At 39.9% G+C, this 18,081-nt stretch overlaps 1 protein-coding gene across 1 annotated transcript in view; it reads right to left on the bottom strand.

Annotated features, from left to right (window-relative positions):
- Nucleotides 1-18,081, bottom strand: part of LOC149449852 (zinc finger protein 277-like) — a 64,651-nt gene that overhangs the window by 4,071 nt on the left and 42,499 nt on the right. Inside the window, exons 8-9 of the mRNA XM_089692683.1 lie at nt 14,760-14,802; nt 11,573-11,747 (exon numbers count right to left, since the gene is read on the bottom strand). Of these exons, the coding sequence (XP_089548809.1) occupies nt 11,573-11,747; nt 14,760-14,802 (218 nt within the window). The remainder of the gene's footprint in view (nt 1-11,572; nt 11,748-14,759; nt 14,803-18,081) is intronic.

The following is an 18,081-nucleotide window of genomic DNA, read 5'->3' as shown; positions in this document are numbered from 1 at the left end:
CCAGTTCCTGTAGCAGAAAGGTTTCAGGGATTTTATCCCAACCTTTTTACAGTTCTCAAAACAAAAAATGCATTAACGCAATCTTGGATCTCAAGGCTCTAAGTGTCTTCATTCAGACCAAAATAAATTTGCATGGAATCCACCAGATCCATCATAGCCTCCTCTCCAGTAAGAAGACTTTCTGGCCTCTGTAGACATGAAACAGAAACGTGCTCCTATTTTTCCAGCACATCAATGATTCCTTCCCTTAGCTGTGGGTCCATAAACTCCCTCCCAAAGACAGGCACTATTGGGTTGGAACAAACATGTTGCATGAAGTACTGACCCAAGAAAATTAGATCTTTATGGGAATATGTATCATTGGTTTCAGAAAAATAGATAAAGTCTTGCTTTATTTCCAGCTTTCATCGCCCCAAAACTAGTCACCAGATATAATCTCTGGAGTAGTTTCCCACTCCCATCCTTCCAGAGTATCCCCATTGTGGTTTATCCATATGGCCCCCTGGAGGGAGCTTAAAAAAAGGTTCAGCTGGATCCTGAACATTCAGAAGTTAGCACTGGAGCCGACTCATCAATTGGAGTATCTGGATCTTATCCAAGGTACATCTCAAGAAAATGTTTTCTTCTCCAGGAGAAACTTAAAACTCTCCCCTCCTAGACCTGGACTCAACAGATTCTTTGCTTCTGTATGAGAGTCATGAGGTTGATGTTAACCCCCAGGGAAGTCCCATTTGCCCAGTTCCACTCAAGACCACTACAACTCAACATCGTGTTATCATGGGATGGATCAGTTCAACCTCTGGACAAATCAATGAGCCTGTCACCAAGCACCAGGTTGTCTTTGGCCTGATTGCTCACAAATTAGGAAATTCTTCCTTCAGATGTCTTGGAGGTTCCTCACAATGCACAGTCCTAGACACCTAGAATGCGGCCCTTCACATGACTCGTAAAAGCAAAATAAAATTATTTAGGCCACTCTGAGAAAAATTGGAGTGTTCCCTATGCCTGAATAGGGTTATTTACAATCACAATACTGAGAGCAAGTTTCTTGGCCAAATTAGAGCAATAGGCTTCATGAGTTTGTGCCTCTTCTGGTTGTCTGGATTAAGCAATCTTTATCAAATTACGTACAGGATACCATTAAACTGCCTTCTTAAAGATCACCTATACTTCATATTAGAAATGGGAGAAGGATCTAGTGTCAGTCATTCAAAAAAGGAAAGAACAAAACTTGTACACATTTTCATTAAGGTATAGGGTTTCCAGCTTCTATATCTCTGATATATCCTGTAACCCTGTCAGATAGTTGGAAGAGTTATGAGTAAAGGAAGAAGCTCTGTGCACTTGTGGTAGCACTACCAAGATTTTATTTTGAAGCTTGAAATGCCAATGTATACTAAAAGCACACAAGAAGACATTCCCAATGACCTCCCATCTTTTATTTAATTACACAGCTTCCTTCAAGGTAAGCAACCTGCACTACTCTACCTCCTTAATGCTACATAATACCTTATTCCACTATTCTAAAGAAGCTGCATAATATTCAGCTTGGGTCAGACAACAAACACCCTTTCTTTTACAAACCAAATGGCATCAAGTGGAAACAGGAAAAGCATTATATGGATCCCAGTGGTGATAACACAGGGAGTTAAGGAGCTCTCATGTCCAACACCACTTGGATAATACTAAACACTATAAAGGATGCCTGCCACATTATGTCTGCCCAGCTCTATGTGACAATGGAAGAGGACCAAGCACCCCCGTATATTGCGTGAAGTATAAATGGAACCCTTCAGAGTGCTCTTCACAAATGATATGCCTTCTCCTACTGATATTGGAAAATATGCAGAACGTGAAGTTAGAGTACTGATTTTACTTAAAAGTTGTATTCTGGCTTTTAAAACATATCTGCATTACAGCCAATCAAGAAGCATTTTTTAGAATATAGTAAATGCACTCTCCATAATTCTATACAGTGTTCAGCATAAAGGAGTACACTCCAACAGATTTGTAAGAAAACCTTTACTTTCCTTTCAGAATCAACATTTTCTATGGGACACTATACTACATCATACTCTGCAATCAAAGGCCCGCATTTGTGTTAACAAGATTTGTTAATTTGCACAAATTATTTTTACTAAAATTCATTCAAGACCATATTGCAAAAATGAATACACCCCATTGAAAGCAAACCCATTCCCATTTCATGCTGTTAGCAATGGCACCACATTGAAGAGAAATGTGACAAGGCCAGAGAAAAAAAATAATTTCTTTACACAAGAAAGTTTAAGGCTACAAGAAGATCAAAAAGCTTTACTTATCAGTCACAATGCTGTAGCAAAAGTGATACAAACATTTAACAAAGATGGAACTGCAACCATCTCACAGAGACGTCCAGGACATCCACAAATGTTAACTCCTCAGCAGGAGCATTTTCTGATGAGAAGGGTTGAAGAAAATCACCATGCAAGTTCACTGCAGTTAGATAAAGAAGTAGAAAGCCAAATTGGGGTGTTTATTTCCCGTTACACAATAAGGCATACACAACAGAGGAATTGCATGCATGGGTGTCGTCAACAAAGGAAGCCTCTCCTAAAGCCCATACACAAAAAAAGCCCGCCTAGAATTTGCCAGGGCCCATGTTAAAAAATAACATGACTACTGAAACTCTGCACTCTGGAGTGATGAGTCCAAGATAAATGTTTTTGGAACTGATGGCTTCAAAACTGTATGGCATTGGAAAGGTGAGGAGTACAAAGAAAAATGCATGGTGCCTACAGAGAAACATGGTGGTGTCAGTGTCCTTCTGTGGAGCTACATGAGTGGTGCTGGTGTCAGGGAACTGTATTTCATTGATGGTATCATGAATTCACAAATGAAAGAAGATGCCACCATCACTCCGCACCCTTGTTCGTCGCGCACTTTTCCAACATGACAATGATCCAAACACTCATCTAAGGCCACTGCTGCATTTCTGAAGAACAGGGTGAACGTGATTCAGTGGCCAAGTAGTAATTGTTTTGGAAGAACAAGGAAAATTTACTTTTTAGGCATTTAACTAGACAATTATCTTAAAATTCAATATTTTATTCCAAAGATCAAAACATAAAAACAAAATCAAGATATTACATTCTCATTAAAAATTCACAACCAGATCACGACGAGAAGCCGAGCTCATTTCTTTGAAATGGCTGGTGACGCAGCGTAGTGGTTGGATGTCAATGAAGCCTCCCTCAAGATGCCACATCAAGATGCTGTAGGCTGATCATCTACTCTTATTGTGTTGAAGTTATTTTTCTCCCCTCTCCATTACCTTCCTGGTGATGGATGGGAGCTATATATATTTGCTATTCCATAGTTTTTTTTTCATGCCAAGGGAACCTATCCTACTGCTTTTCACTTTGGGATTTGTATACATGGATGACCGCTCCCCTGTATTCCAATAGCTTGGGGAAGCAGATTTTTCTGCGATTGTGCATTGCATGGTCCTCCCAGCACCTACAGTTAGGCAGGGAGGGCTGGTCTTTTTTGGGGTGGCTGACAGGCTCAGCCTGGTCACTCCTGTTGGTTAATTTCTTCTCAGACCTTGATCCCAGCACAGTTGTGTTGGGGTCTGTTTTCTAATGTTTTTATCTCTGTTTTTATTGACAGATAACACTGTGCACAAACAGACTATTGGGACAGATGGAGTATATCATATTCTAAAGTAATAGTACTTCGCTTTTCCCTGCATAGGCTATTATGGGTTTATGGATGATGCGGGTGGCCCCGTAATTTGGCAGGGGACCCCCTTCCACTAGAGGGCGCCTTGATAATGTTCTGTTTTATGATGGCTAATGTACCCATTGTGTCCTGGAATGTTAGGGGGTTGCACGATCCTCTGAAGTGCTCCATGGTCAGTGCATCCCTGCGCAAGTACCACCCAGGGATAGAAGGGCTGCAGGAGATGCACCTGACCGGGGACACGCTGAAATTTATTGAGTATGGTTGGGTCGGTTGTTCTTACCACTCTACTTATGCCTCGTACTCTTGGGGGGCTGAGTTTATTGGTCCACCGATCCTTAGATTTCCAGGTGTTCTCCTCTAGTACCAAACATGAAGGTAGATTTATATTTCTGCACTGCAGGCTATATACAGTCCAATGTGTTTTGGCATCGGTATATGTACCACCTCCTTTCTCTACCCTGGTTCTGCGACAGCTTGTAAACTTTTTGTTGAATAAACTGGACCTTCCTCGTTTTGTCATGGGTGACCTTCCTGGGGTAGTCCACCCTCAACTGGATAGACATCCACCTGTGGCCATGGGACCCACTGGTAGGGGCACCCTGCTGGCATGCTTCATTGTCAAGGTGGGATGGTTAGACATCTGGAGAGCAAGAAACCCTCTTCGCATTGAATTCTCCTGTTTTTCTAAGACTCATACTACCCTATCCAGAATTGATCTATGTTTGGGAACGATCCAGTCCAACACCTTGATTCATGACATCAGCTATGCGCTTAGGGGTATCTCAGATCATTCTTCCTTAGTTGTAGTGCTAAATGTTAAACCCATCACCTTCCTTATGTAGATCACCTTGGAAAATGAATGCATTTTGGCTGCACTTAACGTGTTACTAAACCCAAGACCCTGCATTCACTATATCTGGTCTCCCACAGTACACACATGGAAATGCGATTATTTTAGCAAATATAAACTGCTAAATACCTTTTCTCATCAGCAGTTAGAGCAGTCTTGTGACTTCAGCTGAGCACTGGTTAAAGCTTGTGGAAGGAGCTTTATCTAGGAGGATGGAAATCCCCTGACCTCTGTCTGGACAGTGCTGATTGGCATGTGCTAATCACATGCACTCTCCCAAGGAAAAAAAAAAAAAAAAAAAAACCTCTCTAGCAATACACTCTAAACCTCTAAACTGAGCATGTGCAGAAGGGCACAGTTCAGTGTCTTATTAGCCTGGGCATTTGAACAAAAGGAGGGGCAGAAAAGAAAATGCAAAGGATTAACCCCTTAGGTTCCACAGTGAGTATAACAAGCATGCTTTACTGCATATACAGACTGATTTTACTGTTGTGGATTTAGCAACAAATTCCTTCCCACGCTATCATCCTAACCCGCATTACCAGATTTTTCGTAGATAACGCATACCACCACTGGATGCTTTTAAAATGTTGGCTCCCGGGTATCTTTTTTTAGAGGAAATTACGGCAATTAAAAACTCAAGTAAATGCCAGGAAGAGCAGCTATCGTAGCTAGTGGACAGAAAGGAGTGGGACTATCTTTCAGACCCTTCAGAGGCCTCTAGGGCAGCTTGGATCTCAGCGCAGGAAGCTTTACTGAGTGTGATATGCTTGGTGGGGGAGAAAAAATGTTTTTACGCCAGACGTTTTATGAGGAGAGGAAAAAGACGGCCACCTTCTGGCTAAACTTGTCAGGGCAAAGTCTACCACTCCTGCGATCAATGTAATTTGCTCTCAATCTGGTACTCTACTAAATACTCCTGATGGGGTGATGGCGGAATTGGTATAGTTTTATTCCACCCTGTACCAATCTAAGGTTTCTTGTACCCCCGATGAACTGCAGACCTGAGTACTGTACAGTGTGTATTAGACAGTTGTGGCAGGTGCAAAGGACACTACTTGACTCACCTCTCACTACTGAGGAAGTCCAGGAGGTGGTGGCTTCCTTCCCGACCTCAAAAGGCACCTGGAGCAAATGAACTTCCTATGAAAGTATACTCACAATATGACGACTCTGTGCTGCCCCACTTGCTTACAACATTCAACAATGTGTTCTGTCTTGGGAAAGTGCCAGACTCTATGGCTCAAGTCACTATATTATTCTGCTAAAACCCCAACTATTGCCAATTCATACAGGCCAATTTCTCTATTGCAGACAGATATAAAAATCCTTGCTAAAATATTAGCCGGAAGACTAAACAAAGTTATTGCTAGTGTCATACACTCTGATCAGGCAAGCTTCATGCCTCACAAATCTACTGTCATAAACCTTCGCAGACTCTTCCTGAACATGCAACTCCCTCTGACAACATGAGATCGAGAGTCTTGTTATCATTAAATGCCAACAAGGCGTTTGACGGTGTTGAGTAGCGGTACCTCTGGGAGGCTTTGAAGTGCTTTGGCTTTGAAGATACCTTTACTTCATGGGTGCAGTTGCTCTACTACACACTAAGACTGTAATTCATATGGGTAATCTGGTGTCCAATTCGTTCTCCCTGGGACAGGGCACTCAAAGCTGCCACCTATCGCCCTGTTTGCCCTGGCAATAGAGCCATTGGCTGCCTGTATTCTGGTCTCTATGTCCATTTGTGGCTTTCAATATGGTGAAATATGCGATAAACTACTATTATACGCTAATGCCATACTGATTATATTAGAATACTCTTCCTCCAGCTTACAAACCGTGATGGATGTTATTGGCAAATTTGGCCGGTATTCAGGCTTAACCGTTAACTGGTCCAAGTTGGCCCTTGATGACCAACTCACCCCAACTCTTCCACCAGGGTGCCCGGTACCTATAATCTTTAGTTTTAAATACTTTGGCATCGTGACCTTCAGAACAGTCACTGAGTTTCCGGGGCTAAATATTAATCCGCTTCTTAAACATTTTTGAGATGAAATACAGATATGGTGGAAACTGCGGATCTCTTTAATAGGCAGGGCCAACTTGGTTAAAATTATACTTAAGCCTCAATTACTCTACTACGCAATTCCTCACTGGTAATTCCTCATAAAACTTTTTACACTGTTAACTCTCTTTTCTACTCCCTTTTATGGAAGCGAGGCCCTTCAAGGATTAAGCTAGAACAACTCCAGCATAATAAAATGGCAGAAGGTATTGCATTTCCATACCCATGGCTCTATGATATGTCTACTCAACTGCAACATATGGTGAGCGGTATGACCCCCCCCCCCCTGCTGTTACTGCTCGATTCCACTATGATACTACCCTAGCTGTGGCCCTTCGTTTTGTTAACACACCATCTCTAACCAAAGGGCTGGAGTCGCAATCCTTTGCTAAACCAAAATAGGTCTTTTCTCACTTATAGGCTGATGGATAAAATTTGGCACAAAACCAAACAACTCCAGGCGGTAGCAGGATATACCTGCTTTAGTACTCTCTGACACAATCCCACGTACCCTGAACTAGCTAAGCTCCAATATGTATCCAAGTGGCAGGCATATGGCATCACCCATATGAAACAGGTTTTTGATAATGGCAAATTGTTACCCTTTGCAGATTTGAAATCTAAATTTAATCTCCCTCTGCAGATGCATTTTTATTATCTACATTTAAGACATGAGGTAATGGCCCAGCGGTTTTTCCTGACTTCTGCCTCTCCCCCACTCCCGTGTTTCAATTGAGTCAACAGGTATCCTCCACTAAGGGGTTTATCTCGAATTGCTACCAACATCTCCTGGGACCCGATTTGGATAATTACCCTTGCAGGGCATGGATGCCGGATGTGGGGGAACTGATTGGAAAACAATGGGAGGAGGCTATTTGCTGCAGTTCTTTGAATGTGGCGCAGCGCCTCTCACAGCTGTACCTACTGCTTACAGAGTACATTATACCCCCTTTAAAATGCACAGGATGGGTTTACTGGCTAATCCCCTTTATCCTAGGTGTTGAAGGGACTATGGCCTAGCTCCAGTGGAGTTGGTGCTGCCTCGCTTGTTAGGATAAGATTAGGTTTAGTGGTGGGGCTCTCTCCCTAGGACAGATCCAATTTGATATAGAATATGAGTGGTCATAATACTGTTCTAGTTATGATGCTTTTTCTGGTTTTGCCCTGTTCACTTACCAATGGGTGGTGGGGATGTTGTATAATTTACTGCTTACCACTTTATAATATGTTTGTATGATTTCTAAGAATCTGTACACCAATGCTGATTACCATATTTACTGTATGATGTTTTCGTGACACAGGTATTTTGGAAAATGTTTCTATGTTCTGTTCAATAAACTATGTTTGGATAAGAAAAAAAAAAAAAATCACAACCAAATCATTACATTGGTATTGTACTTTTCCTGTGGTATGCAGCTTCCTGCCCAAAGAAGGAATATTATGTGACTAACATGCTCCACAAGGTTTCATATAATTTGGTGTGCCGCAACCTACAAATACAGCCCTCAGCTCAACATGTTCACACGAAGTGCTTCATCAGGAGATTTAGTATAATATAATAACAAAATACAGAGAGATTAATTGTATTATAATAGAAATATGAAGTTTTTTTGTTGAAAGAACATAATTCTATTAAGAATAGTATTTTACTTACAGTATACCAATGTGAACACACAGTATAAGAAGTAGATAAACAGGTCTGCGGTATGTCCTAAATTGGAATGCGGGGGCAGATCAATAAAGCAACCGCCATGAAAGTGTGAGCCGAACAAGAGGGCCAAAAGATATTTAGACTTTAAACAGGTTAATATACCACTGTGATATCCCAAACTATTCACTGGAACGCAGTCTAAATGGTATATATCTCTTTATCCATACCAATAAATATCCAACACTGTGAACAAAGACGCTTGCCTAGGCTTTCAGCCTCAAAGCTTTGGGTGTGAGATTCCCGGGACTTCCGCTTCCTCCATTTGGCAGGGCTGGAGTGCGCATGTGCGGGCAGAGGGTTCGCGCAGGCGTGGTGTTTGCTGCTGGGCTGGATGACGTCAATGCCGGCACCATGCGGGTGTGTTGTTTCCGGTTGGGGCACATATATGAAAGGACTGTGGAGGGGAATGCAGGGTGGAGCAGCAGCGGGAGACGGCGATGTGGAGAGGCATGTCCCACTAATAACAGTGAAGAGGTAAGCAACCAGCCATAGATCTATATGGGCTTTCTATGCTCAATCCAAACCTTAATGACATTTAACCGATGTCTTAGATGGATGCCCACATCTGTAGCCCAATATGAAGGGGACCATGTGGCAATAAGACTAAATGGATATATTTCTTTGAAGAGTATATTAAACGCGGATTGTACACATATCTATTAGAACTATTCAACATCCTTGTTGAATCCATGTTATTATTGTACACATAGGCTGAAAATGCAAGTTTGGGAATACTTCTACATATCCCTATGGTGAGTGTTGGAACTGGGGACACATTTCGTTAAGTAAACAGTAAATAGTGGGCCTTAGATAGTGGTCAGAAGTGGATACACTTATGGGTTCTGATACCAATTAGCATTCTAGGGGTAGTGATTGTGAGCTTCTCTTCTTTATTCACAGTGTTGGATATTTATTGGTTTGGATGAAGAGATATATACTATTTACACTGTGTTCCAGTGAATTGTTTTGATTATTACAGGGATATGAACTGGTTTAGGGCTAAATGTCTTTTGGCCCTCTTGTTCGACTCAGTTTCTTGGCGGTTGCTTTATAGATGTGCCCCCGCATATGAGTTTAGGACATGCCGCTGACCTGACTATCTACCTCTTATACTGTATGTCTACATTGGTATACTATAAGTAAAATACTATGCTTAATAGAATTATGTTCTTTCAACAAAAAAAACTTTGCTTGTATGGATATTATACTAAAGCTCCTGAAAAAGCACTATGTGAAAAACATGTTGAGCTGAAGGTTGTACTTGTAGGTTGCGGTTCCACCAAATTATATGATACCTTGTGGAGTGTGTTAGTCACGTAATATTCCTACCCTGGGCAGGAAGCTGCATACTGCAGGAAAAGTACAATACCAATGTGATGATTTGGTTGTGATTTTTTAATGAGAATGTAATATCGTCATTCTGTTTTTTTAATGGTTTTGATCTTTGGAATAAAATACTGAACAGTAAGATAATGGTCTAGTTAAATGACTAAAAACGTCAATTTTCCTTGTTCTTCCAAAACAATTACCATATGACCAATTTGGACATGGCATTAGTCCATTTCCAAAATGTCCACAGCTCCACCCTGTGATGACATTCAACAATTACTGATATTCAGTGGCCAAGGATGTCTCCTGATGAGAATCCAATCAAACACCTACGGGGAATACTGAAGAAACAAGTTGAGCATTACTCTCCATCCAGCACCCAGGCTCTAAAAGAGGTAATTCTTGAAGAATGGAAAAAGATTGATGTTGCAATATGTCGCCAACTTTGTCATTCGTTGCCTAAAAGACTTGGTGCTGTCCTTAAAAATCATGGAGGTCATACAAAATACTAGATGTAGTAGTTTTTATTGTGGGGTGTATTCATTTTTGCATCAACTAATTGAGTAAAACTGAAGATTTTGCAATCTAAGTTATATTATTAATCTTACTTTCATGTAATGAGCTAAACAAATGTTCTATAAAACTTAGGTTTGTGAAAAATTTGGAAAGTGGTCTTGTGTTCACTGAGATATTGATTAAAATCTTACTTTTCAAAAGATGTGAACTCATTTATGCTGAACACTGCAAGTAGAGACTTCCTTAAACTGCTTTCCCACCGCCCTATAGCAGAAATACTGCTACAGGGTGGCAGGGGTGTGCAAAATCACACACACACACACACACACACACACGATTTTCCATTTCCGGGTAGGGGGCACGCGTGAGCCCTACATGTGCCGCAATGGCGGCCTCACCTATCGATCATTGGGTCCAGGCTGGGGATTTCCCGCCGGCCGGAACCCGGTGATTACCAACAAGGGAGAGACCTGTATGTAAACAATACAGATCTCTCCCCTGTCAGCTCCTGCACATTGCTTTGTATTGCTCTGCATAACAGAGCAATACAAAGCAATGTACTTACACAGTAAAGCACACACACAGCATACAGTAAAACACAACACAGCACACAGTTAACCCTTTGATCGTCCCAGATGTTAACCCCTTCCTGTCCAGTGCCATTAGTACAGGGTCAGTGCTTTTTATTAGCCCTGATCACTGTATTGGTGTCACTGGGGATGTCAGTGACAATTAGTCAGTTCCCCCAATGTCAGAATGCCCGCCGCAGTCTCACAGTCCCGCTCTAAGTTGCTGATCGTTGCCATTACTAGTATAAAAAAAAGAAATTCCAGTATCTATACCGCCATTTGTAGACTCTATAACTTTCATGTAAACCAATTAATTTACACGTATTGGGATTTTTTTCCTTTTAGCAAAGACATGTAGCAGAATACATTTTGGCCTAAATTTATGATGAAATTTGTTTTTCAATTTTTTTTACTGGACATGCTTAATAGCAAAAAGTCAAAAATATTGTTTTCTTTTTCTCATAATTGTCTTTCTTTTATAGCGCAAAAAATAAATGCACAGGCAATCAAATACCACTGAAAGAGAGCTCTATTTGTGGGAAAAAGGAACATAAATTTAATTTAGGTGCAATGTTGAATGACCGCACAATAGTCAGTTAAAGTAACACAGCGCTGTATCGCACAAAATGGCCTGGTCAGGAAGGGGGGTAAATCCTCTGGAAGGCAAGTGGTTAAAATAGCAGTTATCACTGACGGGGATCTTAAAAACATGACCTTGTTGGAAATATTGAAAAATAGATTTGAGAAATGATGCCTTTTGATATCTGAACAGTTGCTACGAATGCTGTGTCTTGAATGCTTACTGTGGCTGATCCCATACAGATCTCTCAGGAAGAACACTTATATGACTGTATTTTTCCATGTGAGTTATTAATTCTCTTTTCGACTGAAATTTCTCTTGACAGCCATGACATCGACACTGATGGATTTGCCTTCTAATAAAATTCACCAATTTAACTTGCTGATAGAATTTCAGTCCTGTCAAACAGAAAACAATACAAACCAGTGAGAAAAGTAGTTCTTGCATTGCTAGAGGTCAGTTAAGCAGATCAAGAACAGTCACAAATGATATCAATGTAAATGGAATGCATTTATCACGTTGCATTTAGTACAACTTGTCAGTTCTTCAGTTCTGCTTGAATTCTCTCATACATTTCAGTTACAGGAAATAGGGCAACTTTATTTCTTTGAGAATTGCTTAATATCAGATTATAGTACGCTAGGAACATTATTATAATGGCTAGTTCACAGCACAAAATTGCACTCCGAATGCGTTCCAGATGCCTTTTTGCTTACAGTTCACACCACACTCCATTCCGGTACTTTTTTTATGCATTTTGCGGTGTTCCAGTAAAGTTCTGTGTAGAAAAAAATTCAGCATGTTCTACTTTTTTTCTGCACCAGAACACACTGCAACTGACTGCACTTGTGTGAACTAGGGCCATTGGAATACATGGAAAAGACTGTGCATGCATTTTTGATGCAGAAAAAGCATGCACTGGACTGCATCTGGTGTGAACCAGCCCAAAAAAAAAAAAAAAAAAAAAAAAAAAAAAAAAGAGTGAGCGATGAACTAATCCACAGAATGCAAACAAATAGTAATTTTGTATAGCTTGCTCATTAGGTAAACTGGATAAACAAAAATATAAAGAAACATATGAAAGAGAAAGCAAAATAATTGGCAAAGCGTTGAATACAAAGTCTGCAGCTGCCTTGGTGTAATCAATCGATACAGAACATGACTATGCCAATTTCGGATTTAAGTGATTAAAACAGTGTTACAGGTATTAGTGAACAGACTTATCATAAGCTGCCCCGATGTCCTTGACTACATTTTTCCTAGACTAGACTCACACAAACTCATGTGCTAGTGAGTCAGCAAAGACCATATTTGTTGAAAAGAGCGATGGGTAAAAACTATGAAAAGAAGAAAAAACTATAAAACTTGCCTCTGGAGCTCTATGTTTATAGGACAGTCATAGGAGATCCTTATAAAGCAAGCTTCTCAACATGTATAATTATGTTGTAATTTGGAGAACAGATTTGCCATGAATTCCTGGTACCTCTGCCCAGAAGAGCAGCAAAGCTCCATATGCACAGTATTTTCAAAAGATAGACAGAAAACTGCAGTTTTCCAGTACTTGGGTATTAATGCTTTGGAAGCATTATTAAGGCAAGCAGTAGGTTTTCTAAACACAGGCATAAAGACATATTTGTATATTTACGGACTATGTCAATCGCACAGTATACAAAGGGGACGTTTTTCCTACTATTTACGGAGTGGAGCCTTTATAAAGAGAATTTATTGCCCCCAACTGGTACTTTCTCTAAGACATGAGCCAAGAAGTTATCTAAAATCATACAATTTTTTCATCCAATATGAAACAACAAAAAGGCCAACCTTCTTCCTAATAGGACTGAGATTCATTGAGAGATGCATGCATTTATGGATTATTTCCATATATTGCTGGGCAGCACAGTGGCTAAATGGTTAGCACTTTCGCCTGACAGTACTCGGGTCATTGGTTCGAATCCTAGCCATGGCACCACCAGCCTGGAGTTTGCATGTTCTCCCTGTGCCTGCGTGGGTTTCCTCCAGACACTCCGGTTTCCTCCCACACTCCAAAGACATGCTGGTAGGTTAATTGGACCCTGTCTAAATTGTCCCTAGTATGTGTATGTATGAATGTGAGTTAGGGACCTTAGATTGTACACCCCTTGAGGGTTAGGGACTGATGTGAATGTACAATATATATGTAAAGCGCTGCGTAAATTGACGGCGCTATATAAGTACCTGAAATAAATAAAATAAATTTCCATTTACCATGCAGCCAAGGCCCATATGAGGTATAAATGTAAATATCCTCCTGCGCTTAGTATGGGTAAGTCCCTATCCTAACAGCTGCTAACACTCTGCCTTAACCAATAAGTATTAAAGTATCAAAACCAAAAATAGTGAAGCGCTAAAATGAATCCCTAAATACACACATAGTGCATATAATATTAAGTGAAAACCATACCTCATAAATAAATTATATCCGTGACATAAAAAAATATCAATATAAAACAAAATATATAAGGAAAAACTTTTCCTTGCCCTTAAATTAATTCTTCAAATCAAACATTAATAAAAAATAAAATATAAAAAATCCATAATATTGCGAATAAACAGTGATGAAAAAAAAAATATATATAAAAAACTGTTAATTAACATATATATATATATTTGTGATTATTTCTAATAATAAATGTGACAACCTAACAGAATAAAAAATATAAAAAAATGTGAATCTCAATCAAATGTACGTGATTATTGTGAAAAAACCATATATTAAACTATTACATAAAAAAATCACTAAAACTTGTGATATTTCAAATATGAAAAAGTGTCCATAAATGAACAAACACAGTCCATGCAGTAAGGTGAAAACGACACTCAGTGTTCTTCACTTCTAGTGCTCATAAAAAAGAAAGGGAAGAAATCCTCCAATGGCAGCAATGCCTGCTCACCTCCCCAACTCGACCCGCAAAGGGCCACAAGGCTATAACTCTCCTCCAGAAAATCGTTTGCTTCCAAGCAGCTCAGTAAGGAATCACAGGACCTCCTCTCCACCTCCTCTCAAACGTCATATAGGACACAAACAGAGCTTCCCATAGTGTAATACCATTTGTTTATTTAAGACACTCCATATAACAAACTGTTTCCACTCACATGCGTTTGGTTAATAAAATGCAGTCCTCCTCATTCCCTGGGTGCATTCACATGTAAAGAGGGAAACCAATATGGTCGCTGTGCTCGGACATCCGTCCCCACGTGACCGGAAATGATGTGTCTCTGGGCTGGCTGGTATTACACTATGGGAAGGAGGTGGAGAGGAGGTCCTGTGATTCCTTACTGAGCTGCTTGGAACCATATGAGGTATAATTCAACTTTCTTCTTTATGAGGAAATGAAATTGTGGAGTGAAATTATTTTATTTATTTTACTTACCTAGTTCTACTTTTATTTTCTGAAGATCAAAATGGTGAATATCCTAAATGAAGTTAAAAATACATATATTTGTTTAGCTGTATTATTTCATTGATTTTTGCATACATGTAGACAGTGATGATGATTTACCAAAATTGGAGACTGCAAAATCAGGTGCAAGCTGAATTTAGAAGTTGATTGCACATCAGATTTTGCACTCTTCAGTTTTAGTAAATGAACCCCAGTGATTCATCAATTCATATTTTCATCCCACCAATAAACGTGTTTAAGGTTAGTTTTTAGGCAAACTGGTTATTGTCCTATATGAATACAAAACTATTTATGTTTACATTTTAGATTAGCATTTTTTTTAGTTCCTTGATTTGCTAAAGGCAAATTCACTGTGCACTTTTGCAAGTGGAATTGCATTCCTTTTCACGAGAGCTTAGTATATATGGTGAAGTTTGGGTGTTCTTTACAAAGCTTCATTTTACAAAGAATACCCAATAATGTGCAAGGAAAAACAAAAAAAAACAGCATTTTTGCTTGCACATGATTGGATGATGGAAATCAACACAACGCCACCTCATTCACTAAGATGGAGAAAAAAAGTGCAACAAAATCAACCCCAGTGATTCAAACAAAATACTTTTTACATCCCTTAACCATGTACAGGAATGTCACAAAAGGGTTGCTCTCGCGTTTAAGAAACAGAAAACCTTTTTTGTGTGATCCACAGATTTAATTCCTAGGGACTTGCTAGAAACCCTGAATGTTATTGATAGACATATTTAAGTGTTGTTGCGGGTAACAGGATGTGAGAAAAGCCAGAGCTGCCTATTAGTGCAGTAGAGAAGCAATAGTTCACATTTATTAAAGCTATAACTGAATGTCAGGTTCAAATATAAATATAATAACTCAATTATTCTATTAAGATCCAACTCATTCATACTTATGTTAGTACTGTTAATAATTAGATATTAGATATTAGGTTAAGGAAAGCTTCTAACACTTAGAATATGGAAAATTCAACAGTTAAATGTAACAGAAAGCTCTGGATTTGTGGTGGTAAGGAAATGTTCTTTTTGTTTTTACTTTGCACAATATTTTGTTTAGTTAACTTGATGGAATATGTTAAAGGTTGTTTAATAATTTTGGTATGAACTGCATATCACAGGCAGCCAGAACTATGATACAGAATGCTAAACTGTACCATCCAGTAAAGAGGTGTTGTTTCTACTGTAGGATGAGATACTGGATAATGCAACTTTCACTTGCCCAAGTAGGATTTCAAAGGTCCGGGTGGATGGCAAGGTGCCAGTCACCTTAGATCCTGAAATTGCGCATCCCCAGATGGTGTATGAAAAATGGCAGTGTGTCCTAGGTTAATAAACAGCACCCTGCACTCTACCTATGCCACCACTATCAGGCTGTGATCTCCTGTCCAACGCTACCTGCTTAGTTATGGCAGTGACATCAACCAGCCAGTAAAAGAGCAGAGTAGTACATGGAACCTATACAGTATATGCTGTAGGTAAATAAACAGTGAACACGAACGCTAGAGGTTTTTGAACATCAATGCTGGGGCATGTTTTACTCCAATTGATCACCAATGCCAGGGGATCATTTTCAGCTTTCATGTATAAAAGTGTCAAACAACAACAAAGAAAAATTCCCAGCTCAGCTTATCCACCAGCCTGCAACCAACCAAATTGTCCTGTCTAACAGTTCACATTAAAAACAGGGGTTTAGTTTGCACACATTTGCAAATACACGTGTATGCTGCAGAGCCTCCTCATGGCACCCCAGTATTCTGCAGTTCCTAACTCTAAAAAAGTTTGAAAGCCTCCATGTCTAACAATGGATATTTTGAGGGCAAGTAATCCTGGAGGGAGCCCACCCCTCCTTAAAAAGGCACAGGGACACACTGCATATAGCACAAATGTCAGCAAAGGTGTCCAGTGCGTCCCCTCACCAATACACCAACAGTACAAACAGCAACTGCTCCAACCTGTAACTGGCCTTTGCAGCAAGGAGCACATGTGTTGCCGTTCCATGTGCTCCTTGCTGCAAAGGCCAGCTACAAGTTGGGGTAGTTGCTGTTTGTTTGTACTGCTGGTATATTGGTGAGGGGACGCACTGGACACCTTTGCTGCCGTTGTGCTATATTCTGGGTGTCCAGTGTGTCCCTGTGCCTTTAAGGAGGGGTGGGCTCCCTCCAGGCTTACCTAAATCTATCCATTATTATACATGTGCTTTTACTATGGAGGCTCTCAAAAGTTAGAGAGTTAGGAACTGCAGAATACTGGAGTGCCATGAACAGGCTCTACAGCTTATGCATGTATTTGCAAATGTGTGCAAACTAAACCCGTTTTTAAAGTGAACTGTTACACAGGACAACTCGGTTGGTTGCAGGCTGGTAAGTTGAGCTGGAAATTTGTCTTTATTGTTGTCTGACATGCGTCGCCCTTCCATGTGCTCCTTGCTGCAGAAGCCAGTTATAGGTTGGGTTTCTCCCCTTGTGACAGCAATAAAGATCATTAAAAAATAAAGTGTTAGAAAAAAAATGAAAAAATAATAAAACTGCAAATAATTAACAAAAAAAAAAATCTAAAAGCACCCCTGTCACATATACATTTAAATGCAAATACTCACGTAGATCATGCACTTGTATGTAAACTGTGACTGTGCCACACCATGAAGGCCATAATTCATGGTTAACTCTAAAACTGTAAAGGCTTTTTAAGTGCTACCCATTGACAATTTTGGATATTGTAGTTTTCACTGGAGTCCACAATTTTAAGGCTGGACATGTTTGGTATTTACTTGACACAACCTCATATTTTATACTTATTTTAGTGTTTTTTTTCCCCTGAAAATATGAAATTGATAAACAGTTGCCCAAATATTGCGCAACATTTTATTTTACAGGGTTTCTTTCATAAAAAAAAAATGTTTGGGAGTTTAAAGTCATTTTCTACACAAATTACAGAAAAATGAAAGCATTGTACTGGTAAAAAAATTGTTAAACACCCCCTAAAATCATGGGGACATTTCAGCACACTAGTAGGTTGCAGCAAATACTTTAGGCCCCACCTTTTTTATTTGCCCTAGTCCAGGGGTTAAAATTTCGAGTCCAGACCTACTAGCCAGTCACAAAACTTACTCTCCACCAGTTGCCCCAAGCAACCTTGTCCAGGTCAGCCCCCAAGCCTCGCCCCGCCCCCCCCCAACCACGCCCCTTTAAAGCCAATGAAATTAAATTTTTCTTTAGAATAAAGAGTTCAAAATATAAAACTGTACACAGTAATGTATATCCCAGCTCCCCTGTACTCCATTATAG

The sequence above is a fragment of the Staurois parvus genome, unplaced genomic scaffold, assembly GCF_062004578.1.
Source record: "Staurois parvus isolate SC_StPar_1 unplaced genomic scaffold, SC_StPar_1.0 ptg000599l, whole genome shotgun sequence".
NCBI classification, from domain to species: domain Eukaryota; kingdom Metazoa; phylum Chordata; class Amphibia; order Anura; family Ranidae; genus Staurois; species Staurois parvus.
The sequence above is the reverse complement of the archived record's forward strand: the minus strand, read 5'-3'. Positions and strand labels throughout refer to the sequence as shown.